Source organism: Balaenoptera ricei, chromosome 2, assembly GCF_028023285.1.
Source record: "Balaenoptera ricei isolate mBalRic1 chromosome 2, mBalRic1.hap2, whole genome shotgun sequence".
In the NCBI taxonomy this organism is placed as follows: domain Eukaryota; kingdom Metazoa; phylum Chordata; class Mammalia; order Artiodactyla; family Balaenopteridae; genus Balaenoptera; species Balaenoptera ricei.
In genome coordinates, this window is record NC_082640.1 from 179,399,210 (window position 1) to 179,421,850 (window position 22,641).

The window sequence follows — 22,641 nt, forward strand, 5'->3', positions numbered from 1 at the left end:
ATCCAATTCCTTTTAAATGGAGAAAGATTGGAATAGACCCTTCACAAAAGAAAATATACCAATGGCCAATAATGAGCAAGTAAAAGAGAGGTTCAGCATCAACATTCATCAGGGAAGTGCAAATTTAAACCGTATAAAGTACCACTTTATAGCCCCTCGAACGGCTTAAATTAAAACCGATGAAAATACCAAGGACTGGTGAGAATCTGAAGCAACTGGAATTCTCAAACACTGTTGCTGGGAATGTAAAATGTACAAACGCTTTATAAAACAGTCTGGCAGTTTATTATAAACATACAACTAAGCAGTTCCACTCTTAGGTTTTTACCCAAGAAAATGAAAACAAAATGTCTATACAGAGACTTGTACACAAATGTTCACAGGCGCTTTATTCATAACAGCCCAAAACTTAGAAACAGCCAAGTGCCCATCAACTGGAGAATGGATAAACAAACTGGGGTACATCCAGACATCAATGCTTTTCAGCAATAAAAATGGAACTACAGTTACATGCAACAATATGGATGATTCTCAAAGGAAGCTGGACAAAGAAAAAAGTACAATCTGTATGATTCCATCTATAGAAAAATCTAGAAAAGACGAATGTAATCTGTAGTCACGGAAACGTGATCAATGTTTGCCTGAGGCTGGGGGCTGGGGGTTGACTGCAAAGTGATAAAAGAGAACTTTTATGGGTGAGTGGAATGCTCTATACCTTGATTATAGTTTTGGTTACACAGGTGTCCATGTGTATCAAGACTCATCAACCTGTATATGTAAAATGGGTACATTTATGTAAATTATGCATCAATAGAGTGACTTAAAAATACCTCAGTTCAGGCTTCAGCTGACAACCAGTCCTCTGGTCCTCCTTGTCACTCTGAGTGTGGTAAGAATGTTTTCTTTCTTCAGGACGTGATGATTAAATAGTTCTGTCCACCTGCAGAACATGGTGGGTGTTAAAAAATGGACTCAGGGGACTTCCCTGGTGGTCCAGCAGTTAGGACTCTGCTCCCAACGCAGGGGGCCCGGGTTCGATCCCTGGTCAGGGAACTAGATCCTGAATGCCAAAACTAAGAGCCCACGTGCCACAACTAAAGATTCCACATGCTGCAATGAAGATCTCACATGCAGCAATGCAGCAACGAAGATCCCGTGTGCTGCAACTAAGACCCAGTGCAGCCAAAATAAATAAAGTCATATACTTATAAAAAAAAAAATGGACTCAAGATTGGCGCGTCGGGACTTCCTTGGTGGTGCAGTGGTTAAGAATCCGCCTGCCAATGCAGGGGACGTGGGTGCGATCTCTGGTCCGGGAAGATCCCATATGCCGCGGAGCAACTAAGCCCGTGCGCCACAACTACTGAGCTTGTGTGCTACAGCTACTGAAGCCCTCGCGCCTACAGCCCGTGCTCCACAACAAGAGAAGCCACCGTAATGTGAAGCCCGCGCACCGCAACAAAGAGGGGCCCCCACTCACCACAACTAGAGAAAGCCTGCATGCAGCAACGAAGACTCAACACAGCCAAAGGAAAAAAAAAAAAGATTGGCGGGGGTCCATGCCTGCCCCTTTATTTAGAGATGAAGGAACTGGGGCCCAGAGAGTAAGAGAGACTCATCCAAGGACACACAGCGTTATATAGGTTTTGACTACAAGATGTCGCTTGGGGACGTTTGGGTTTAAAACATAAAAACAAAACAAGCCATCAGACAGTTTGCATTCGTCCCGTCTCTCTTTTTCTTCAGAGCCGAGCTCTGGGAGAAGTCTGGATTCCCCTGAGGAAGGCCAGGTCTACAGGCTGGTAAAGGTCTACAGGCTGGTAACTGCACAAACCTTGTCTGCAGAGCATCTTCTTCTTCTCCGCTCTTCTGCGGAGGAGAGCCACCCCATCCGAGAACACCGTCATTATGAAGCAGTGAGGGTACAGGACCGTGAGCCCTGCTTTTCAGCTGACACCACCTCGTACTGGTCTCCCCACCTTCAACATTGCCCTCCCTGCCTCCCAGGGTCCATGTGCGAACACGAAAACATGGGTGCCTGTTCCCAGCACTCTTACTGAACCTAGACGTCTGGTCACTGCAATAAGGCAAAGCAAGGATGTAAAGAAAAAACAGATCAGAAAGGAATAAATAAAATGGTCCCTATTTGCAGATGACATGATTGCCCACATAGAAAATCCCAAGGAATCTACCAAAAAATTCCAAGAACTAATAAGTTCTAGGTCATAGAATGCAAGACACACATACAAAATCAATGATATTTTTATATACTAGTAATGAACACATGGACATCAAAATTAAAAGTGTAATACCTAAAAATGTATAATCACTAAAAAAAAAGAGGAAAAGAAAAGAAAGAAATGTTTAGGTGAGCATTTAACAAACATGTCCAGGCCTTGTATGCTGTAAACTACACAACACTGATTATAAAAAAAAAAAATCGAAAAAGATCTAAATAAATGGAGGAACATATTGTCTTCAGTATGTCTCTGAACATACTGGATTGGAAGACTCAACATAGTAAAGATGTAATTTCTCCCCAGTTTGATACAGAATAATGTTTAACCAGCTATCTGGGCATCCTGTGGCCCAGCCAACTTGACAGATAAAATTAACCACCATGGTAACTAAGTCAGAATAGCATTACTGTAGAAATAGAGGAACAATCAATGGACTAGAATAGACAACCCATCAACAGGCCCACACCTAGACTGAAACTTGACAAATTTCGTGTTGCTACTCAACACCAAACAAAAAGGGCTGGACTGGTCAATAAAAGGGATGGGATAATGGATTATTAATATGGAAAAGATGAAATTTCTTCCTTAACCCATACCAAAACAATAATCAGTAAGAAAAGGGCTGAAATATGAAAAAATAAAATAAAAATTAAAAGCTACAGGAGACTATCTCTATGGTCTCAAGTTGAGAAAGGATTTCTTCAACAAAGGCTAAGTGTATAGTTAATATTGATAAACTTTGACTTAATTAAATGAACTTCTGTTCTGGTGTCTCTTCTTAAAAGGGCATTAATCCCCTCACGAGAGCTCCACCCTCATGACCTAGTGACCTAATTACTTCTCCAAGGTCCCACCTCCAAATACTATCAGACTGGTTTCAACATGTGAATTTTGAGGGGACACAAGCATTGTCAGTAAGGCACTGGTCCCATTCGCTGAGGTCAGCGCTGCCGCCACAGGGGGATTCAGGGACGCCTGCTCCTTGCATGACCTTCTCCCCGTCAGCTGTGCAGCGAGGTTTCCGGCACAGGCAGCAGTAGGGACATATATGGATCTGTCCTTTATGGCCGCACAGGTAACGCACAACCCAATCCCTACCAGTGAGCCCTTCAAGATGGACAAAGCTCCCACCTGCTCTCCTATGGGCCAGTCACCAGGTCTGGGGTGTCACACACACACACACATGCACACATGGGAATGGGCTCCTTCCGGCATCTCTGCCATTGTCCTCATTTTAGATATTGCAGACGCACGTTTGGGATACTTGTTGGAGGTACGGAAAGATTAAAACAGGGCCATAAGGTACCAGCTGTGGAAGTTGTGCACTGTGCAATTCTAGAAGGCACCATTCACAGCTTAGTCTCTGTTACGTTATTAGCCATGTTAGAGCTCACATTTATTGAAGACACTATGTACCAGATTCATGATCTCATTAAACTCTCTGGTTCTGTTTTCTTCATTTTACAGATGACAAAACCCAGGCTCAGAGAGCCACTACCTTGCCCAAGCCGCAAGAGCAGAGCTAGGATTTAAACCTTCTTCTGCCCAGTTCCAGAGCCCCGAGGACACCGGACTCTGGGCGCAGTGTCGGCACAAAAAGCCTGTTAACCCTGACCCTAGCAGGCCAGCCCCACGAAAGCCCCGCTGGCACCCCCCAGGGAACTGGGCTCAACAGCACGGGGCAGGGCGCCAACAGCACTGGACTTGGGTTCAGGGCTGGTTCTTGCACCCACCAGACAGGCGACCTCGTGCCTCAGTTCCTCCCTCCAGCACGCGAAGAGAAGCGACTGCGAGCCTTCCGGGGTTCCACCGAGCCCCGCCCTCGGGGGTGGCACAGGGAGTGGTCACGTGAAGGGGCGCCTTGCCCCCTCCCCGCCCCGAGCCCCGCCCCGCCCCGCCCCCAGGCTCCAAGCCCTCATCCCTGTGCGCGCAGAGGGAGCTGAGGGCGCCGCGCGGGCTCGGGACCTGCCGCCCCCACCCGGTTGCCGAGGTCGGCGTCGCCGCCGCGGGGCTTCGGGGAGGCCTGCTCGCTGCGTGGCCTTCTCCCGGGCAGCTGTGCGGGCGGCTGGACCAGCAGCGGCAGGGAGGACTCGAGCGCCGGCGGCAGCAGCGACACCATGGATCTGTCCTTTATGGCCGCACAGGTAATGGGGCTCCTTCCACGCGCGCCCCGGGCCGCCAAGTTTGGGCAGGTTCGGGGCCACGGTCTCGCCCTCCCCGCCGGGGCTGAGCGCACCGGGAGGGTTCAGGTCGGGCGGTGGCGCCCGCCGGGGATCCGAGCGCGGGTCCTTTGTCCGGAGCTGGCATCCCCACTGGGTGCGCGCGTCTGGGGCGGCGAGCATGGCTCCCGGGGGTGGGGCAGGCTGTGCGCCCAGTGTTCCCCGGATCGACCTGTGCGAGGGGCCTCGGCAGGGGGCCCCTCCCTGCCCATCCCCCACCTGCGGTCCTCCCTCCGTTGCCCCGGAGCCCTCCAAGGCGGGGCAGCGCAGATCCGTGCGCACCCGGGTGGGCAGGCAACCTCGCTCTTCCCCATTCTGTATCTTCCCGAGGCGCCGGGTGATCTGTCACTTGCTGCTGACCTCGGGCGCCTCCCCCCTCACTTTTCTCCCGTGTGGTGGAGACCACAGACTGTAGCCCGAGGAAGGCGGCGAGAGCCGCTCTGTGACCAGCCAAGCGCCAGAGCGCAGCAGTCGTTTTCTCCTTTTTCTGCTTTGTGCTGAGTCTGTAGCCACCAGTGCCTGGCGCGACCATAACTCTTCTCTCGACACAAAACAGGTTCCCAGTGGCAGACAAAACAGATGACCTCTCATCGCTTGGATTTTTTTCTCCAGGGGAATCCCCTGAAGCTCCGCGCGTGGAGTGATCTTTATGTTTTGATGCCTTAACTCTGGAGCCAGAACAAAGGCAGACTCCTGCTTTCCGGAGCTGGAGCTGTCTGTGGCCTTTTGGAGTTACAGTCTGGCTCCAGGGAAGGGCCACCGCATTTGGGCTAGGAGAGTAAGTCCCCATGTACCAAATTCAGACCTTGCACCTTCTATCGAGTTGGTTATGTTGGGAGCCCAGTGGTAGGAAGGCCCCCTAGGTTCCCTCTGTCCCCTGGGCATGTGGCAGGGGTCCACTGGCTGCTGTTTACTTTTCCAGGGAGTGGAGTTTCAGGGGACACTTTCCTTTTCCCCCAAACTTCACCATGGTGGAAATCTGTTTAAAAAGTAACAGCAAAATCTAGGCTGTAAGGACAGCGAGCTCCCAGCGCAAGCAGGAATGGGTGCAGGATCCCCAAGTTGGCTCAAGGGAACCCAGATTCCAGCTCTTGGCAGTCTCTTAACAGGTTTTCCATAATGCTAATTGCTCCCATGAGCCATGCTGGTCTTTTTTTTTGCCTAATTTTCTGTCTCCTGTTCCTAAACCCATGTTTATAAATATTGTCATATGGACATCATTTTAGATAGTGCTGACTGTAACTGCGTGATGACTGAGGAGGCTTCACCGGATTTATTTCTAGAGGGGAGAAGAGCTCACACAATATCTACCTCTGCCTCCCAGCTCTGGATCCCACCAAACAGCTGGCATTTCCATGGTTACAAGATAAATTGATTACTGCTAATCCTGGGGCTGGCTGGAGCATCAGGAGTTGCTATGGTAACTTGACAAAATAAACGTAGGGCTTTTCAGCACCTATAGGCAGAGCCTGTGCAGAGATGGAGTTCTGGTTTTTTTTTTTTCTTCTTTTTTGTTTACAATTCGAGTTTAATGTGGTCAATTTATTACTGTGGACAGATGTTTGGCTTTTCCTGCACAGATGTTTGGGCATTGATTACACACTCAGTCCTGGGTTAGCTGCAGGGACAGAAACGTGAAGTACCACCAAACGGGGAGAGATGCTGACGTTTTGCTGAGCATCTGCTATGTGCCAGACGCGGGCGCTTACACACTTGATTACAGTAAATCCTTACATGTCTGTGACATTGGCACTGTTATCCCCATTTTACAGATCAGGACACCAAACTTCAGTGAAATGAAACAATTTGCCCAGGACACACCATTAGCAAGGAGGAAAATGGGTTTCAAATCTGGGTCTGAGGATCTGCAAAGCTGCTGGGTTTCCACCTTATTGCTTCCCCCTGAGAAAGACACAAAATAAGGGACAGGAAGGACATATTTAAAGATGACTCATCTCTCCTCCTCCCCCCAGGAAGTGCTCTCCTCGTGGTGCGTCGTGATCTAATGGATTTCATTCTGGTGTTGCTCTGTCCCTCTTATCCTCACAAGGGTGGGAACTTTTACGTCTTTGTCTGTAGCACTTAGCAGTGCTTGGGCACAGTGAGTGCACAGCATATGCTGTGGGTGTACGGTGACTGCTGCATGTGACCAAGTCGATGTCCCCACGCGTCAGCAGAAGGCAGTTTGATAGAGACGTGTGAAGGCCTCCATCCACTTGTTCAGCTAATGTTGAGTGCCTGCCTTGTGCCAAGCTCTGTGCCAGGCACTGGGACAGGGGTGCTGGGGGACAAAGTTGAATGGGATGTAGATTTTCTTTCTGGATGCTTGGAGAGTAGTGGAGAAATGATGGACCAGGCCATTCCTAGAAAGGGCGACCAAAATGCCTGGTATAAAGTAGGCCCTCCACAAGCATCTGTTAGATGATTGGATGAGGATAAGACAAGATGTATGTGCAGGAAAAGCCATTAACAGGAAAAGATAGTGAATTTGAGGTGTCACATGCCGCCCCCCCCAAACACCTGTTCATCGGTACTTGAGGCTGGGGGTTCTGATGGCTGAGAACTAGAGGCAGATTTCCCCTAGCGGGCCTGGGAATAAGGGCATTCTAAGCAGAGAGGTACGGAACTTCCCTGGCGGTCCAGTGGTTGGGGCTTGGCGCTTTCACTGCCATGGCCCCGGGTTCAATTTCTGGTCAGGGAGCTAAGATCCCGAAAGCCAGGCGGAGCGGCCAAAAAAATAAAAAATAAGCAGAGAGGCATGGAGGTAGGAAAGCCCAGAATATGTTCACAGAATCCTTCAGGAAACTGGAGGGTAGGGAGCACAGTAGAACTGGGGGACAGAGGCCAGGCCAGGTTGTAAGGTACTAACTGCCCAGGATGAGAAGTTCACATTTAATCAGTAGACGGTGGGAGCCATTGTAGGTGACTGAGCAGGAGTAGTTTATAATTGAAGCGGTGCCCTGGGAAAGCCCCAGCCCCCGTAGAGGCCAGAAGCTGGAGGGATGGATGGAGTCGGAAGTGCACACCTGTTTGATTCACTGGTGGAGTGAAAAAAACCCATATTCTTGTGGCTCCAAAACCCAAGTCTCTTCCCCTTCACCAAGTTGTGAAATATGATTCCTCTACATGGCTTAAAAAGACCTGGAGGATATATGCCATTTTAGATAGATTTCCCTCTCAAAAGCTAAGTATCAAAAAGACACTCTTCTTGGATGTACAGAGTGGACATCAGTTATCCAACAAATCCTCTTATGCAGATGTGCCCTCCCTGGTGCGGGTACACCGGGCTGTGGGTTTGGGCTTAGAAGAGGCTGTGGTCGCTGAAGATGTAAAGACTCAGCTCGACCCTGAGCCCTGGAGGCACTCGGCCTCTCTTTCCCCCACCCTGGAAACACCCCAGCCCCACTCTACACAGTCCCTGGAGATTCTGGAGGGTTGAATAGTAAACAGGGGCATGCATTTCCCTATGGCCAGGGATGGCCAGGAGGGCAAGGCTACCCGAACCCCCTAGGAGCTGGAGGGGAGGGGAGAGTCACAGATCTTGAAGACTGATCCTCAAATCCCTTCGTTGTCGGTGGGCTAGCCTGTCTCCAAAGACGGCCCCGTCCATTCCTTCCCTACCTCCTGGAGGTACATGTTGGCCCCCCATGAGGGAGGTTAAGATCTGATTCCCCTCCCCTTAATGTGAGCTGGCCTTAGTGATTTTTCTGACCAAGACAATGCAGTGTGAGTGACATTCTGAGATTAGCTTGACATTCTGAGATTGGTTTGTAAGAAGCCTGAAGCTTCCACCTGGGAATCTTGGAGCGCTTGCTCTGGGGGAAGCCCAGGATCATGCGTGAAATTCAGAGACCCTGAGACCTCGGGAAGGGAATGAACATTTAAGAGACCTACTGTGTGCTGGGCCAGCGCATGGAATGAGCTAGAGGGACAAGGAGCCCCGTTTACATGTTTCTAGGTTGTAACTCCCTGTAGAAGAAGCATGCCTATGGCATAAGAGCTCGCTCTCATTTTTGTCTTGCATTGTCCTTACGGTGACTAGTTTAAACCCAGTAGTTCCCAAATGTTGCTGCCACTAGAATCACCTGGGAGTTTTTAAGGGTCTTGCTGCCCAGGTCCTGCCCCAGACACTCCCATCTGAGTCGAGCTGGGAGCCAACATCAGTGTTTTCTTTTTATCCCATAATTGATTCCAGTGTGCAATCAAGGTTGAGACCTGGACCCTAAACCCACACTGTGGGGCTGTTCCCCTCCCCACTCTTTGGATGGAGCAGGTCCTTGGTCCCTTTTAGGTCCTAAAAAGTCATGTCGTCCCTGGAAGTCACTCCAATATCAATTCAGCAAATTAAAATATTCAGGCCCAAAATAATGTAACCTGGGAGATTGCTCCAAAATTGAGGTTCTTGTTTGGGATTAGCAGATGCAAACTATATAATATATATATATAATATGGAATATATATAATATGGAATGGATAAACAACGAGGTCCTACTATATAAAGCAGGGAACTGTATTCAATATCTTGTGATAAACCATAATGGAAAAGAATGTGAAAAAATACGTGTGAGTGTGTGTGTATAACTGAATCACTTTGCTGTACACCAGAAACTAACACAACATCGTAAATCAGCTATATACATCAATAAAGTAAATTTAAAAAAAAGAAAGAAAATTGAGGTTCTCCCTTCCTCCAGACCACACCTGGCACAGGTGGGAAACCTAGAGTTGGAATGGGTGCCCATATTACTGTCATGGTACAGACAGGGAGGAAATGGAGAGCCCAGGTGGTTCGGCTGACAGGCTGGGGAGCCATGAGTGGGGCTGACACAGGAGCACCCTTCACGTCGTCATACCACCTCCCAGAGCAGTCCAAGTGCTGGGGGACGGTGGGAGGAACCGGGACCCTTCCACGGATCAGCTTCAGGGAATCGTTGAGCCCCCGAGGTACACAAAGTAGCATGTTTACGTACATTTTGAAACAAGTTTTTAAAGAAATCTGTATTCATTTCCTACGGCTGCCGTAACAAATTACCAAAAACTGGGTGACTTAAAACAGCAGAAATGTAATCTCTCCCAGTTCTGGAGGCTCCAAGTCCAAAGTCGACAGGGCTGTGGTCTCTCCGAAGGCTCTGGGGAGGACAAGCCCGTGACTCTCTCTTAGCCTCGTGGGTGTGGTCTGCAATCATTGGTGTTCTGTAGCTTGTCTGTTCTTCTCTTCCTATCAGGACACCAGTCATATTGGATTAGGGCCCACCCTATTGACCTCATCTTCTTTTGATGACATCTGCAGAGATCTTATTTTCAAATAAGGTCACATTCACAGGTACTGGGAATTAGGACTTCAGTATATCTTTTGGGGAGACACAGCTCAACCTATAATAGGGTCTGAAGATCCCTGAAGAATAAGGATCTTGGTTTTTGTGTTGGTGGTCACTGGTCTTTGAGAGGCAGTGGAGAGATCACTTCTCTAAACCTCAGTTTCATCATCTGTGAAATGGGGACAAATGGCCTACCTCGTGGAACTGTTCATCTAGTCATTTAACAATCATTTCCTGTGTGCTAGGCCCTCCCTACATGGAGCGCTGGGGGGCAGAGGGTCACAGGCCCTACTGTGTGATATGTGACAGGGTGGAGGTAAACATAGGTGCCCTGGTACGGCAGAAGAGGCACCTCATCCAGCTCTGGAGGTCGGGGAAGGCTTCCGGAGGTTTGAATTGAGCTGAGTTTGAAGGATGCATAGCTGTTATATAGACGAAGGAGGACACTCCAGGCGGGGGGGAATGACATGAAATGGCTTGAAATGGAATAGTGTCTCTTATTGGGAATGAAGGTTGCAAGTGACCATTTGGTTGGGCCCAGGGGCAGGTGGGAGGGAGCGGAGATGAAGCCCGAGGGACCAGGGCCAGGCAGGTGGCCTCATGGAGTGGAGCAGGGTGGGGTGGGGGGCTGCGGTGACCCGGAGAGCAGGGCTGTGGCCTGGAGGGGGCACAGACAGTGTCTCTGAGCTCCAGCAACTTGCCCATGCTGTGCAAACTCACAGGCCCAGGGCTGCGGGTGCTTGTGGGTTTTTAAGAAAACTGAAAACTCCGATGCTTATAAGCAGTCTGGATTTTCAAATGTTGGCAACTAATCAAAAATTTTAAACTAACTAATGTGGGCTGTTTTAATAATTACTTATTGCTTACCATTTCAGTTACTCCGTGGTAGCAATAATTTCTTTTGTGGGACCAGAATTTAGGAAGAAGTGGGCTAGGCAGTTTGTTTCTGCCCTGATGGCATCAGCTGGGGCCTCGGGGCTGGGGTCTCACAGCTTCACACACGTGTCTGAAGATGCAAATGTTTCATCTTCAGTGAAACATCCTGCAGATGTTTCTTTAGGCAAGTGGGGCTTCCTCCCATTATGGTGGTATCAGGGTCATCGAACTTCTTGTGTAGCACCGCCTTCCCTCTCGAATCAGCATTCCTAGGTAGACGCTGCGAAGCTTCTTATGAACCAGACTGGGAAGTCCCAGAATGTCACTAACTCCACAATCGTTTGGTCAAGAAAATCTGAAGGCCAGCTCAGATTTAAGGACGAGGGAACCAGATTCTACCTCTTGATGCAGGAAACAGCATGCATGTCCAAGGGGGAGGGAGGGATGAATGACAAACATCTTTGGACACAGGCTACACCTTGTCCAGACAGAATAGGTATGTGGGCTGGGTTCATCCTGGGACTGCCACTGTGAAAAGTATCTCTAGACTAGACAGATGTGTGTGGAGCTTGACAAAACCTTATAAAAAATTTCCAAGCCCAGGAGAGAAGTAAATTATTCCTAAGGAGCTGCACCATAACTTTACTAGACTGAACCATACGAAGTTGCTGATGTTGGACCATTTTGACCTACAAAATGAAAATTTCATAGAGTTCAGCCTAATAGGTACTAACTGGAAAGACAGTAGGTTCCTTGAGTTATGGAGGGAAGAAGAGCTGTGGGACACGGGATGGAGTGAGGAGACGTGGGAAGGGGGATCACTACCTGCTGGGGGGAGATCTGAGGAGGCTTCGTGGGTTTAAGGAGCAGGGCCCTCCCCTGACTTCCCCCTTCAGCCCAGCTCTTAGAACCCTGGCCTTGCTGGTGGGAGGACACAGTCCCACCTGGAACATTATGTCCCACTGAGTGGGTCTTTCTGGAAGATAAGATGCATGGTCTAAATAACATCCACTGCTCGTCTCCCTTCTCCCACCCTCCCTCCCCCTGGGCCTTGGGAGTCTCATGGTTAATTTGCATTTTAATCATTTTTCATGGAGGGGGAAAAACCACAAAAGACTTCTGGTCAAGTTGAAGAGGCGATTCTCTTGAAATGGTCGTAGCTATTCTCAAGGGCCAGTGGGAGCATTCCCAAAGATTTGCAAGAAACCAGCAGCAGTCTTCCCTCCCCAGAGGAACACAGCACTTCCCAGAGAAATAGAATTCTAGGGTGTCTGGCAATCTGCTACTTAGAGAATGTTTTCCCCAGCCAGCAACTGCTCCTTTTTCTTTAAGCAAGAATTATTAAAATACAAATTGTCTGTTATCTCAGATGTTTTCAACCAAAGGACTTGTCTTGAACTTTGAATTCCGATTTTAAAGATTTAAATATTTTATCATTCTAATTAGACCTGCCTCGGGAGAGCATATAGACTACATTTTTGCAGGGGTGTAATGAGAAGTTAAAGAAGAAATAAAAATCTGTAGTACATTTTGTAGACCAAATTTCTAGATAGTGTTTTAAGAGTCAAGACATTCCATCTGACTTGAAACAATTATATCTCACAGAGCTAAGAGAACCAGGTCGTCTGGAAGTGGATTGCAAATCTCCAATTGAACACTTGAGTGTTTGTGGAGCACCTGCTGTGAACTCAGCCCAACTTTGGGGGTCCAAACCCCAGCTTCTCTACTCTGAGATGATGGAAACCCATCTCTGTTTACTCCCTCCCGGTTCTGTCCCCTCAAGATGTCCTTGTACCTTCCCATCATAGCTGCCTTTTATCAAATGTTTAGGAGGTACCAGGCAGTCGCTGGGTTGAATAATACATAGAATCTCACTTCTAAATCCTATGACACCCCCATGGAATAGGCAATTTTAAGATCCATTTTACAGATGAGAAAACTGAGGCTTAGAGAGGGAAAGTCAGTTGCCCCAGGGCACATAGGTTGGGATTCAAACCCAGATCTCTGTGCCTCTTCAGCTTATTTTTTAAATCCAATTTTACAATCTCTGCTTTCTGACTGGAGTGTTTAAACCATTTATGTTTAATGTGTTTTTTTAATATTTGGGTTTAAATTTACTATCTCACTGTTTGTTTCCTATTGGTCCCACCTGTTCTTTGTTCCCCTTTTCTTCTTTTTCTGCCTTCTTTTGGATTCATTGAGAATTTTTTATTATCTCATGTTGTCTCCTCTCTTGGCTTATTGGCTATAACTGTTTTGTTATTTTAGTGGTTGCTTTAGGATTTATAGTGTATATCTTTAGCTTAGCACAGCCTATCTACAAGTGATATTATGCCACTTCACATTCAGTGTAAAAACCTTATAACAATACATTTCTATTTCTCCCCTCTAAACTTTTGTGCTATTATTGTTGCACATTTCACTTATATGTGTGTTTTAAACCTCACGTTGTATTGTTATCATTTTTGTTAAAAGTTAATTACCTTTTAAAGAGATTTAAATAGTAAGGGAAAAACTTAAATATTTTCCCATATGGGTACTATTTCCAGTGCTCTTTATTCCTTTGTGTAGGTCCATATTTCTATGTGTTATCATTTTCTTTCTGTCTAAAGGACTTTAACATTTCTAGTAGTTCAAAAGTGCTGGTGATGAATTCTTTCAGTTTTTGTATGTCTGAGGAAAAAAATTTTTTTTTTTGGCTTTCATTTTTGAATGTTTATTTTTTACTTGGCATAGAATTCTAGATTGACTGTTTTTCAATACTTTAAAGATATTATTCAACCATCTTCCTGCTTCCCTTGTTTCCACTGAGAAATCTGCTGCCGTCCTTATCTTGTTCCTTCGAACATAATGTGTCTTTTTTTTCCTTTGGCTGTGTTTACAGTTTTTTCCTTATTGATTTTTGAGCACTTTGATTATAATGTACCTTAGTGTAGTTTTCTTCCTGCTTCTCGTCCTTAGGGTTTGGGAGCTTCCTGTATCTGTGAGTTTATACTTTTTGTCACATTTGGAAAATTCTCTGCCATTCTTTCTCCCCCCTCCAGTTTTATTGAGATATAGTTGACATATAACATTGTATAAATGTAAGGTGTACAACACAATGATTTCATACATGTATCTTTGCAAAAAAGATTACCACAATAAGTTTAGTTGACATGTGTCACCTCACATAGTTACAATTCTTTTTTTCTTGGGATGAGAACTTTTAAGACGTACTCTCTTAGCAACTTTCATATATACAATACAGTATTTAGCTATAATCACCATGCTGTACATTATATCCCCAGGACTTATTTATCTTATAACTGGAGGTTTGTGCTTTTTGACTGCTTTCACCCAGTTCCCCACCTCCTGCCTCTGGAAAACACCAATCTGGTCTGTTCCTATGAGTTTATTTTTTTTTAGATTCCACGTATAAGTGAGAGTATCTTTCTCTGACTTATTTCACCTAGCATTATGCACTCAAGGTCCATCCAGTATGTCTCAAATGACAAGCTTTCCTTCTTTTTCATGACTGAATTTTATATATACACATATATATACACACATATACATGTATGTAGATATTAATAGACCACATTTTCCTTAAGTATTCATCTGTTAATAGACACTTAGTTTGTTTCAGTGTCCAGGTTATTGTACTGTGTGTGTGGATGTCTCTTCAGGACAGTGATTTCATTTCCTTCAGATACATACCCAGAAGTGGAATTGCTGGACCATACGTTAGTTCTATTTTTAATTATTTAATTTAATTTTTTTTTTTTTTTTTCACACACACACTGTATTTTATTTTTACAAGAGATAAATCGACTGACACCAAGCATTGTACATGGATGACCACAACAAAAGCAACAATGATTGCAATTACCAAACGTGAAACACACTCATACTATGTCATAGTATTGACATTCAGTCCAGTAATCCTCCACTGTAACAGCTCCTTTACTTTGCAGTGAAAATTGATTTGTATATTCTTTGCCTCTGAGTCCTTGTGGAATTTTTTTTTTTTTTTTTTTTTTTTTAATTCAGACAGAAAGTCACAAAAATTATACTCATCCTCATCAGTTCACTCAGTCCCATGTAATTAATTTTTTTTTTCGTCTTGATCTTTTGTTAGCACTTTTATGAGTTCATCAGTTTTTCATTAGAGTTCTGAAAATGCTTATTCATTCAGTTCAGCAGTACAGTCCGTTACCAGAAACCTGTACTTGTCAGAGTCTTTTCCATGTATTTCTTGAAGATGAAACCCTTTTATAGGAACATATTTGCAAAATCATCAGAGTACACCCAGAACTGTCTGTAAATGACAAAAGACTTAAAAATGACCACGGTTAAAGATTTGATGACAGTTCATAATAATGCAGTTGACAAGAAAATTAGTTATTTCTGAGATATACATTTTAAAGTAATAACTAGGATTATTACTTATAACATTATACCAGAACATATAAGATTTTTAGAAATTTCATGTAATGTCTGAAACATTTATATTAACATATTTCCATACATATTTCCATACAAGTACAAATATAAGATTTTTAGTAATTTCATGTAATGTCTGAAACATTTATATTAACATATTTCCATACATATTTCCATACAAATACAAATATGATTTTTACAAATTTCATGTAATGTCTGAAACATTTATATTAACATATTTCCATACATATTTCCATACAAATACAAATATAAGATTTTTAGAAATTTCATGTAATGTCTGAAACATTTATATTAACATATTTCCATACAAATAACCCAATGAAAGTTTAGTATTAGTTGTTTTGTTTGTTTTTTTATACTGCAGGTTCTTATTAGGCATCAGTTTTATACACATCAGTGTATACATGTCAATCCCAATCGCCCAATTCAGCACACCACCATCCCCACCCCACCGCAGTTTTCCCCCCTTGGTGTCCATATGTCCATTCTCTACATCTGTGTCTCAACTTCTGCCCTGCAAACTGGCTCATCTGTACCATTTTTCTAGGTTCCGCATACATGCATTAATATACGATATTTGTTTTTCTCTTTCTGACTTACTTCACTCTGTATGACAGTCTCTAGATCCATCCACGTCTCAACAAATGACTCAATTTCGTTCCTTTTTATGGCTGAGTAATATTCCATTGTATATATGTACCACATCTTCTTTATCCATTCGTCTGTTGATGGGCATTTAGGTTGCTTCCATGACCTGGCTATTGTAAATAGTGCTGCAATGAACATTCGGGTGCATGTGTCTTTTTGAATTACGGTTTTCTCTGGGTATATGCCCAGTAGTGGGATTGCTGGGTCATATGGTAATTCTATTTTTAGTTTTTTAAGGAACCTCCATATTGTTCTCCATAGTGGCTGTATCAATTTACATTCCCACCAACAGTGCAAGAGGGTTCCCTTTTCACCACACCCTCTCCAGCATTTGTTGTTTGTAGATTTTCTGATGATGCCCATTCTAACAGGAGTGAGGTGATACCTCATTGTAGTTTTGATTTGCATTTCTCTGATAATTAGTGATGTTGAGCATCTTTTCATGTGCTTCGTGGCCATCTGTATGTCTTCTTTGGAGAAATGTCTATTTAGGTCTTCTGCCCATTTTTGGATTGGGGTGTTTGTTTCTTTGATATTGAGCTGAATGAGCTGTTTATATATTTTGGAGATTAATCCTTTGTCCGTTGATTCATTTGCAAATATTTTCTCCCATTCTGAGCGTTGTCTTTTCGTCTTGTTTATGGTTTCCTTTGCTGTGCAAAAGCTTTGAAGTTTCATTAGGTCCCACTTGTTTATTTTTGTTTTTATTTCCATTACTCTAGGAGGTGGATCAAAAAAGATCTTGCTGTGATTTATGTCAAAGAGTGTTCTTCCTATGTTTTCCTCTAAGAGTTTTATAGTGTCCAGTCTTATATTTAGGTCTCTAATCCATTTTGAGTTTATTTTTGTGTATGGTGTTAGGGAGTATTCTAATTTCATTCTTTTACATGTAGCTGTCCAGTTTTCCCAGCACCACTTATTGAAGAGACTGTCTTTTCTCCATTGTATATCTTTGCCTCCTTTGTCATAGATTAGTTGACCATAGGTGCGTGGGTTAATCTCTGGGCTTTCTATCTTGTTCCATTGATCTATGTTTCTGTTTTTGTGCCAGTACCATATTGTCTTGATTACTGTAGCTTTGTAGTATAGTCTGAAGTCAGGGAGTCTGATTCCTCCAGCTCCATTTTTTTGCCTCAAGACTGCTTTGCCTATTCGGGGTCTTTTGTGTCTCCATACAAATTTTAAGATGATTTGTTCTAGCTCAGTAAAAAATGCCATTGGTAATTTGATAGGGATTGCATTGAATCTGTAGATTGCTTTGGGTAGTATAGTCATTTTCACAATGTTGATTCTTCCAATCCAAGAACATGGTATATCTCTCCATCTGTTGGTATCATCTTTAATTTCTTTCATCAGTGTCTTATAGTTTTCTGCATACAGGTCTTTTGTCTCCCTAGGTAGGTTTATTCCTAGGTATTTTATTCTTTTTGTTGCAATGGTAAATGGGAGTGTTTCCATAATTTCTCTTTCAGATTTTTCATCATTAGTGTATAGGAATGCAAGAGATTTCTGTGCATTAATTTTGTATCCTGCAACTTTACCATATTCATTAATTAGCTCTAGCAGTTTTCTGGTGGCAGTTTTAGGATTCTCTATGTATAGTATCATGTCATCCGCAAACAGTGACAGTTTTACTTCTTCTTTTCCAATTTGTATTCCTTTTATTTCTTTTTCTTCTCTGATTGCCGTGGCTAGGACTTCCAAAACTATGTTGAATAATAGTGGTGAGAGTGGACATCCTTGTCTCGTTCCTGATCTTAGAGGAAATGCTTTCAGTTTTTCACCATTGAGAATGATGTTTGCCGTGGGTTTGTCATATATGGCCTTTATTATGTTGAGGTAGGTTCCCTCTATGCCCACTTTCTGGAGAGTTTTTATCAGAAATGGGTGTTGAATTTTGTCAAAAGCTTTTTCTGCATCTATTGAGATGATCATATGGTTTTTATTCTTCAATTTGTTAATATGGTGTATCACATTGATTGATTTGCGTATATTGAAGAATCCTTGCATCCCTGGGATAAATCCCACTTGATCGTGGTGTATGATCCTTTTAATGTGTTGTTGGATTCTCTTTGCTAGTATTTTGTTGAGGATTTTTGCATCTATATTCATCAGTGATATTGGTCTGTAATTTTCTTTTTTTGTAGTGTCTTTGTCTGGTTTTGGTATCAGGGTGATGGTGGCCTCATAGAATGAGTTTGGGAGTGTTCCTTCCTCTGCAATTTTTTGGAAGAGTTTGAGAAGGATGGGTGTTAGCTCTTCTCTAAATGTTTGATAGAATTCACCTGTGAAGCCGTCTGGTCCTGGACTTTTGTTTGTTGGAAGATTTTTAATCACAGTTTCAATTTCATTACTTGTGATTGGTCTGTTCATATTTTCTATTTCTTCCTGGTTCAGTCTTGGAAGGTTATACCTTTCTAAGAATTTGTCCATTTCTTCCAGGTTGTCCATTTTATTGGCATAAAGTTGCTTGTAGTAGTCTCTTAGGATGCTTTGTATTTCTGCAGTGTCTGTTGTAACTTCTCCTTTTTCATTTCTGATTTTATTGATTTGAGTCCTCTCCCTCTTTTTCTTGATGAGTCTGGCTAATGGCTTATCAATTTTGTTTATCTTCTCAAAGAACCAACTTTTAGTTTTATTGATCTTTGCTATTGTTTTCTTTGTTTCTATTTCATTTATTTCTGCTCTGATCTTTATGATTTCTTTCCTTCTGCTAACTTTGGGTTTTGTTTGTTCTTCTTTCTCTAGTTTCTTTAAGTGTAAGGTTAGATTGTTTACTTGAGCTTTTTCTTGTTTCTTTAGGTAGGCTTGTATAGCTATAAACTTCCCTCTTAGAACTGCTTTTGCTGCATCCCATAGGTTTTGGGTCGTTGTGTTTTCATTGTCATTTGTCTCTAGGTATTTTTTGATTTCCTCTTTGATTTCTTCAGTGATCTCTTGGTTATTTAGTAACGTATTGTTTAGCCTCCATGTGTTTGTCCTTTTTACGTTTTTTTCCCTGTAATTCATTTCTAATCTCATAGCGTTGTGGTCAGAAAAGATGCTTGATATGATTTCAATTTTCTTAAATTTACTGAGGCTTGATTTGTGACCCAAGATGTGATCTATCCTGGAGAATGTTCCGTGCGCACTTGAGAAGAACGTGTAATCTGCTGTTTTTGGATGGAATGTCCGATATATATCAATTAAATCTATCTGGTCTATTGTGTCATTTAAAGCTTCTGTTTCCTTATTTATTTTCATTTTGGATGATCTGTCCATTGGTGTAAGTGAGGTGTTAAAGTCCCCCACTATTATTGTGTTACTGTCGATTTCCTCTTTTATAGCTGTTAGCAGTTGCCTTATGTATTGAGGTGCTCCTATGTTGGGTGCATATATATTTATAATTGTTATATCTTCTTCTTGGATTGATCCCTGGATCATTATGTAGTGTCCTTCCTTGTCTCTTGTAACATTCTTTATTTTAAAGTCTATTTTATCTGATATGAGTATAGCTACTCCAGCTTTCTTTTGATTTCCATTTGCATGGAATATCTTTTTCCATCCCCTCACTTTCAGTCTGTATGTGTCCCTAGGTCTAAAGTGGGTCTCTTGTAGACAGCATATATATGGGTCTTGTTTTTGTATCCATTCAGCCAGTCTATGTCTTTTGGTTGGGGCATTTAATCCATTCACGTTTAAGGTAATAATCGATATGTATGTTCCTATGACCATTTTCTTAATTGTTTTGGGTTCGTTTTTGTAGGTCCTTTTCTTCTCTTGTGTTTCCCACTTAGAGAAGTTCCTTTAGCATTTGTTGTAGAGCTGGTTTGGTGGTGCTGAATTCTCTTAGCTTTTGCTTGTCTGTAAAGCTTTTGATTTCTCCATCAAATCTAAATGAGATCCTTGCCGGGTAGAGTAATCTTGGTTGTAGGTTCTTCCCTTTCATCACTTTAAGTATATCATGCCACTCCCTTCTGGCTTGCAGAGTTTCTGCTGAGAAATCAGCTGTTAACCTTATGGGAGTTCCCTTGTATGTTATTTGTCGTTTTTCCCTTGCTGCTTTCAATAATTTTTCTTTGTCTTTAATTTTTGCCACTTTGATTACTATGTGTCTCGGCGTGTTTCTCCTTGGGTTTATCCTGTATGGGACTCTCTGCGCTTCCTGGACCTGGGTGGCTATTTCCTTTCCCATGTTAGGGAAGTTTTCGACTATAATCTCTTCAAATATTTTCTCTGGCCCTTTCTCTCTCTCTTCTCCTTCTGGGACCCCTATAATGCGGATGTTGTTGCGTTTTATGTTGTCCCAGAGGTCTCTTAGGCTGTCTTCATTTCTTTTCATTCTTTTTTCTTTAGTCTGTTCCGCAGCAGTGAATTCCACCATTCTGTCTTCCAGGTCACTTATCCGTTCTTCTGCCTCAGTTATTCTGCTATTGATTCCTTCTAGTGTAGTTTTCATTTCAGTTATTGTATTGGTCATCTCTGTTTGTTTGTTCTTTAATTCTTCTAGGTCTTTGTTAATCATTTCTTGCATCTTCTCAATCTTTGCCTCCATTCTTATTCCGAGGTCCTGGATCATCTTCACTATCATTATTCTGAATTCTTTTTCTGGAAGGTTGCCTATCTCCACTTCATTTAGTTGTTTTTCTGGGGTTTTATCTTGTTCCTTCATCTGGGACATAGCCCTCTGCCTTTTCATCTTCTCTATCTTTCTGTAACTGTGGTTTTTGGTCCACAGGCTGCAGGATTATAGTTTTTCTTGCTTCTGTTGTCTGCCCTCTGGTGGTTGAGGCTATCTAAGAGGCTTGATGGGAGGCTCTGGTGGTGGGTAGAGCTGACTGTTGCTGTGGCGGTCAGAGCTCAGTAAAACCTTAATCCACTTGACTGTTGATGGGTGGGGCTGGGTTCCCTCCCTGTTGCTGTGGCGGTCAGAGCTCAGTAAAACCTTAATCCACTTGACTGTTGATGGGTGGGGCTGGGTTCCCTCCCTGTTGGCTGTTTTGCCTGAGGCAACCCAACACTGGAGCCTACCCGTGCTCTTTGGTGGGGTTAATGGCAGACTCTGGGAGGGCTCACGCCAAGGAGAACTTCCCAGAACCTCTGCTGCCAGTGTCCTTATCCCCACGGTGAAACAGAGCCACCACTCGCCTCTGCAGGAGACCCCCCAACACCAGCAGGTAGGTCTGGTTCAGTCTCCCCCAGGCTCACTGCTCCTTCCCCTGGGTCCTGATGCACACATTACTTTGTTTGTGCCCTCCAAGAGTGGGATCTCTGTTTCCCCCAGTCCCGTCAAAGTCCTGCAATCCAATTCCCACTAGCCTTCAAAGTCTGATTCTCTAGGAATTCCTCCTCCCGTTGCCTGACCCCCAGGTTGGGAAGCCTGACGTGGGGCTCAGAACCTTTACTCCAGTGGGTGGACTTCTGTGGTATAAGTGTTCGCCAGTCTGTGAGTCACCCACCCAGCAGTTATGGGGTTTGATTTTACTCTGATTGCGCCCCTCCTACCGTCTCACTGTGGCTTCTCCTCTGTCCTTGGACGTGGGGTATCCTCCTTGGTGAAGTCCAGGGTCTTCCTGTCAATGATTGTCCAGCAGCCAGTTGTGATTCTGGTGCTCTCGCAAGAGGGAGTGACAGCACGTCCTTCTACTCCGCCATCTTGGTTAATCTCCTTAATTTAATTTTTGAACCCCCATACTGTTTTCCATAGTGGATGCACCAATTTACATTCCCATCAACAATGCACAAGGGATCCTTTTTCTCCACATCTTCTCCAACACTTGTTATCTCTGTCTTTTTGATAGTAGTCATTCTAACAGGCATGAGATGATATCTTACTGTGGTTCTGATTTGTATTTTTCCCTGATGACTTGTGATGTTGAGCACCTTTTCATGTACCTGTTGGTCATTTGAATATCTTCTTTGGAAAAGTGCCTATTCAGGTCCTCTGCCCATTTTTAATTAGATTATTTTTTATTGTTGAGTTCTATGAGTTTTCCATTATTTCTTTACAGATTCTCCCTTCCCCTGTCTCTCTCCGCTCCTTTGGAGATTCTATTTGCACGTATATCAGGCTGCCTGACATTGTCTCACAGCTTCCTGATGCTTTCTGATGCTTGTTCATTTTTTTGAGGCTTTTTTTTTTTTCATTTTGGATAGTTATTATTGACATATCTTCAAGCTCAGCAATATTTTTTTGAATATCTAATCTCTGCTAATCCCATCCAGTGTATTTTCGACCTCAGACATTGTAGTTTTCATATCTAGAAGTTTAATTTGGGTCTTTCTTATATTTTCAGTCCTCTTCTTAACATGCTCAGTGTTTCCTCTAGCTTTTTAACATATGGAATACAGTTATAACAACTGTTCAAAAGTCCTCATATACTAGTTCTAAATGTGCATCAGCTCTGGGCTGGTTTTGATGGATTGCTTTTTCTCCTCATTATGAATCATATTTTCCTGCTGCTTTGCATGCCTGATAATTTTTGATTGGATGCCAGACATCGTGAATTTTACCTTGTTGGATGTCAGATATTTCTGTGTTCTTATAAATAGTCTCAAGCTTTGTTCTGAGATGCAGTTATGTTACTTGGAAACAGTTTGATCCTTTTGGGTCTTGCTTTTAAGATCTGTTAGGCAGGACCAGAGCCATCTTTAGTCTAAGAGTAATATTTTCCCACTACCGAGGCAAGACTGCTCTGAGTATTCTACCCAATGCCCTGTGAATTATGAGATTTTTTCAGAATGGCTGGTGGAAACAGGTACTATTTCTGGCCTGTATGGATGCGAGGTACTATTCCCTGTCATCCTTCAGGGTGATTCTTTGCTGCCTCAGCTGTTTTCCTCACGCACATGTGCTCACCAGTCCTCTGCTAAATATTTGAGCGGTTCTTCTACAGATCTCTGTTTAGCTCTCTCCTC

General features: G+C 43.5%; 1 protein-coding gene and 1 long non-coding RNA gene across 3 annotated transcripts in view; one reads left to right on the plus strand and one right to left on the minus strand.

Annotated features, from left to right (window-relative positions):
* LOC132360759 (uncharacterized) overlaps positions 1 to 4,035 on the minus strand; it is a 49,783-nt gene extending 45,748 nt beyond the window's left edge. For both annotated transcript variants that reach the window (XR_009501172.1, XR_009501173.1), the window contains exons 1-2: positions 3,974 to 4,035; positions 831 to 940 (exon numbers count right to left, since the gene is read on the minus strand). This is a non-coding gene — a long non-coding RNA (uncharacterized LOC132360759). The remainder of the gene's footprint in view (positions 1 to 830; positions 941 to 3,973) is intronic.
* Positions 4,036 to 4,150: 115 nt separating this feature from the next.
* C2H14orf132 (chromosome 2 C14orf132 homolog) overlaps positions 4,151 to 22,641 on the plus strand; it is a 54,796-nt gene continuing 36,305 nt past the window's right edge. The window contains exon 1 of the mRNA XM_059914948.1: positions 4,151 to 4,384. Within this exon, the coding sequence (XP_059770931.1) occupies positions 4,358 to 4,384 (27 nt within the window). The 5' untranslated portion in view covers positions 4,151 to 4,357. The remainder of the gene's footprint in view (positions 4,385 to 22,641) is intronic.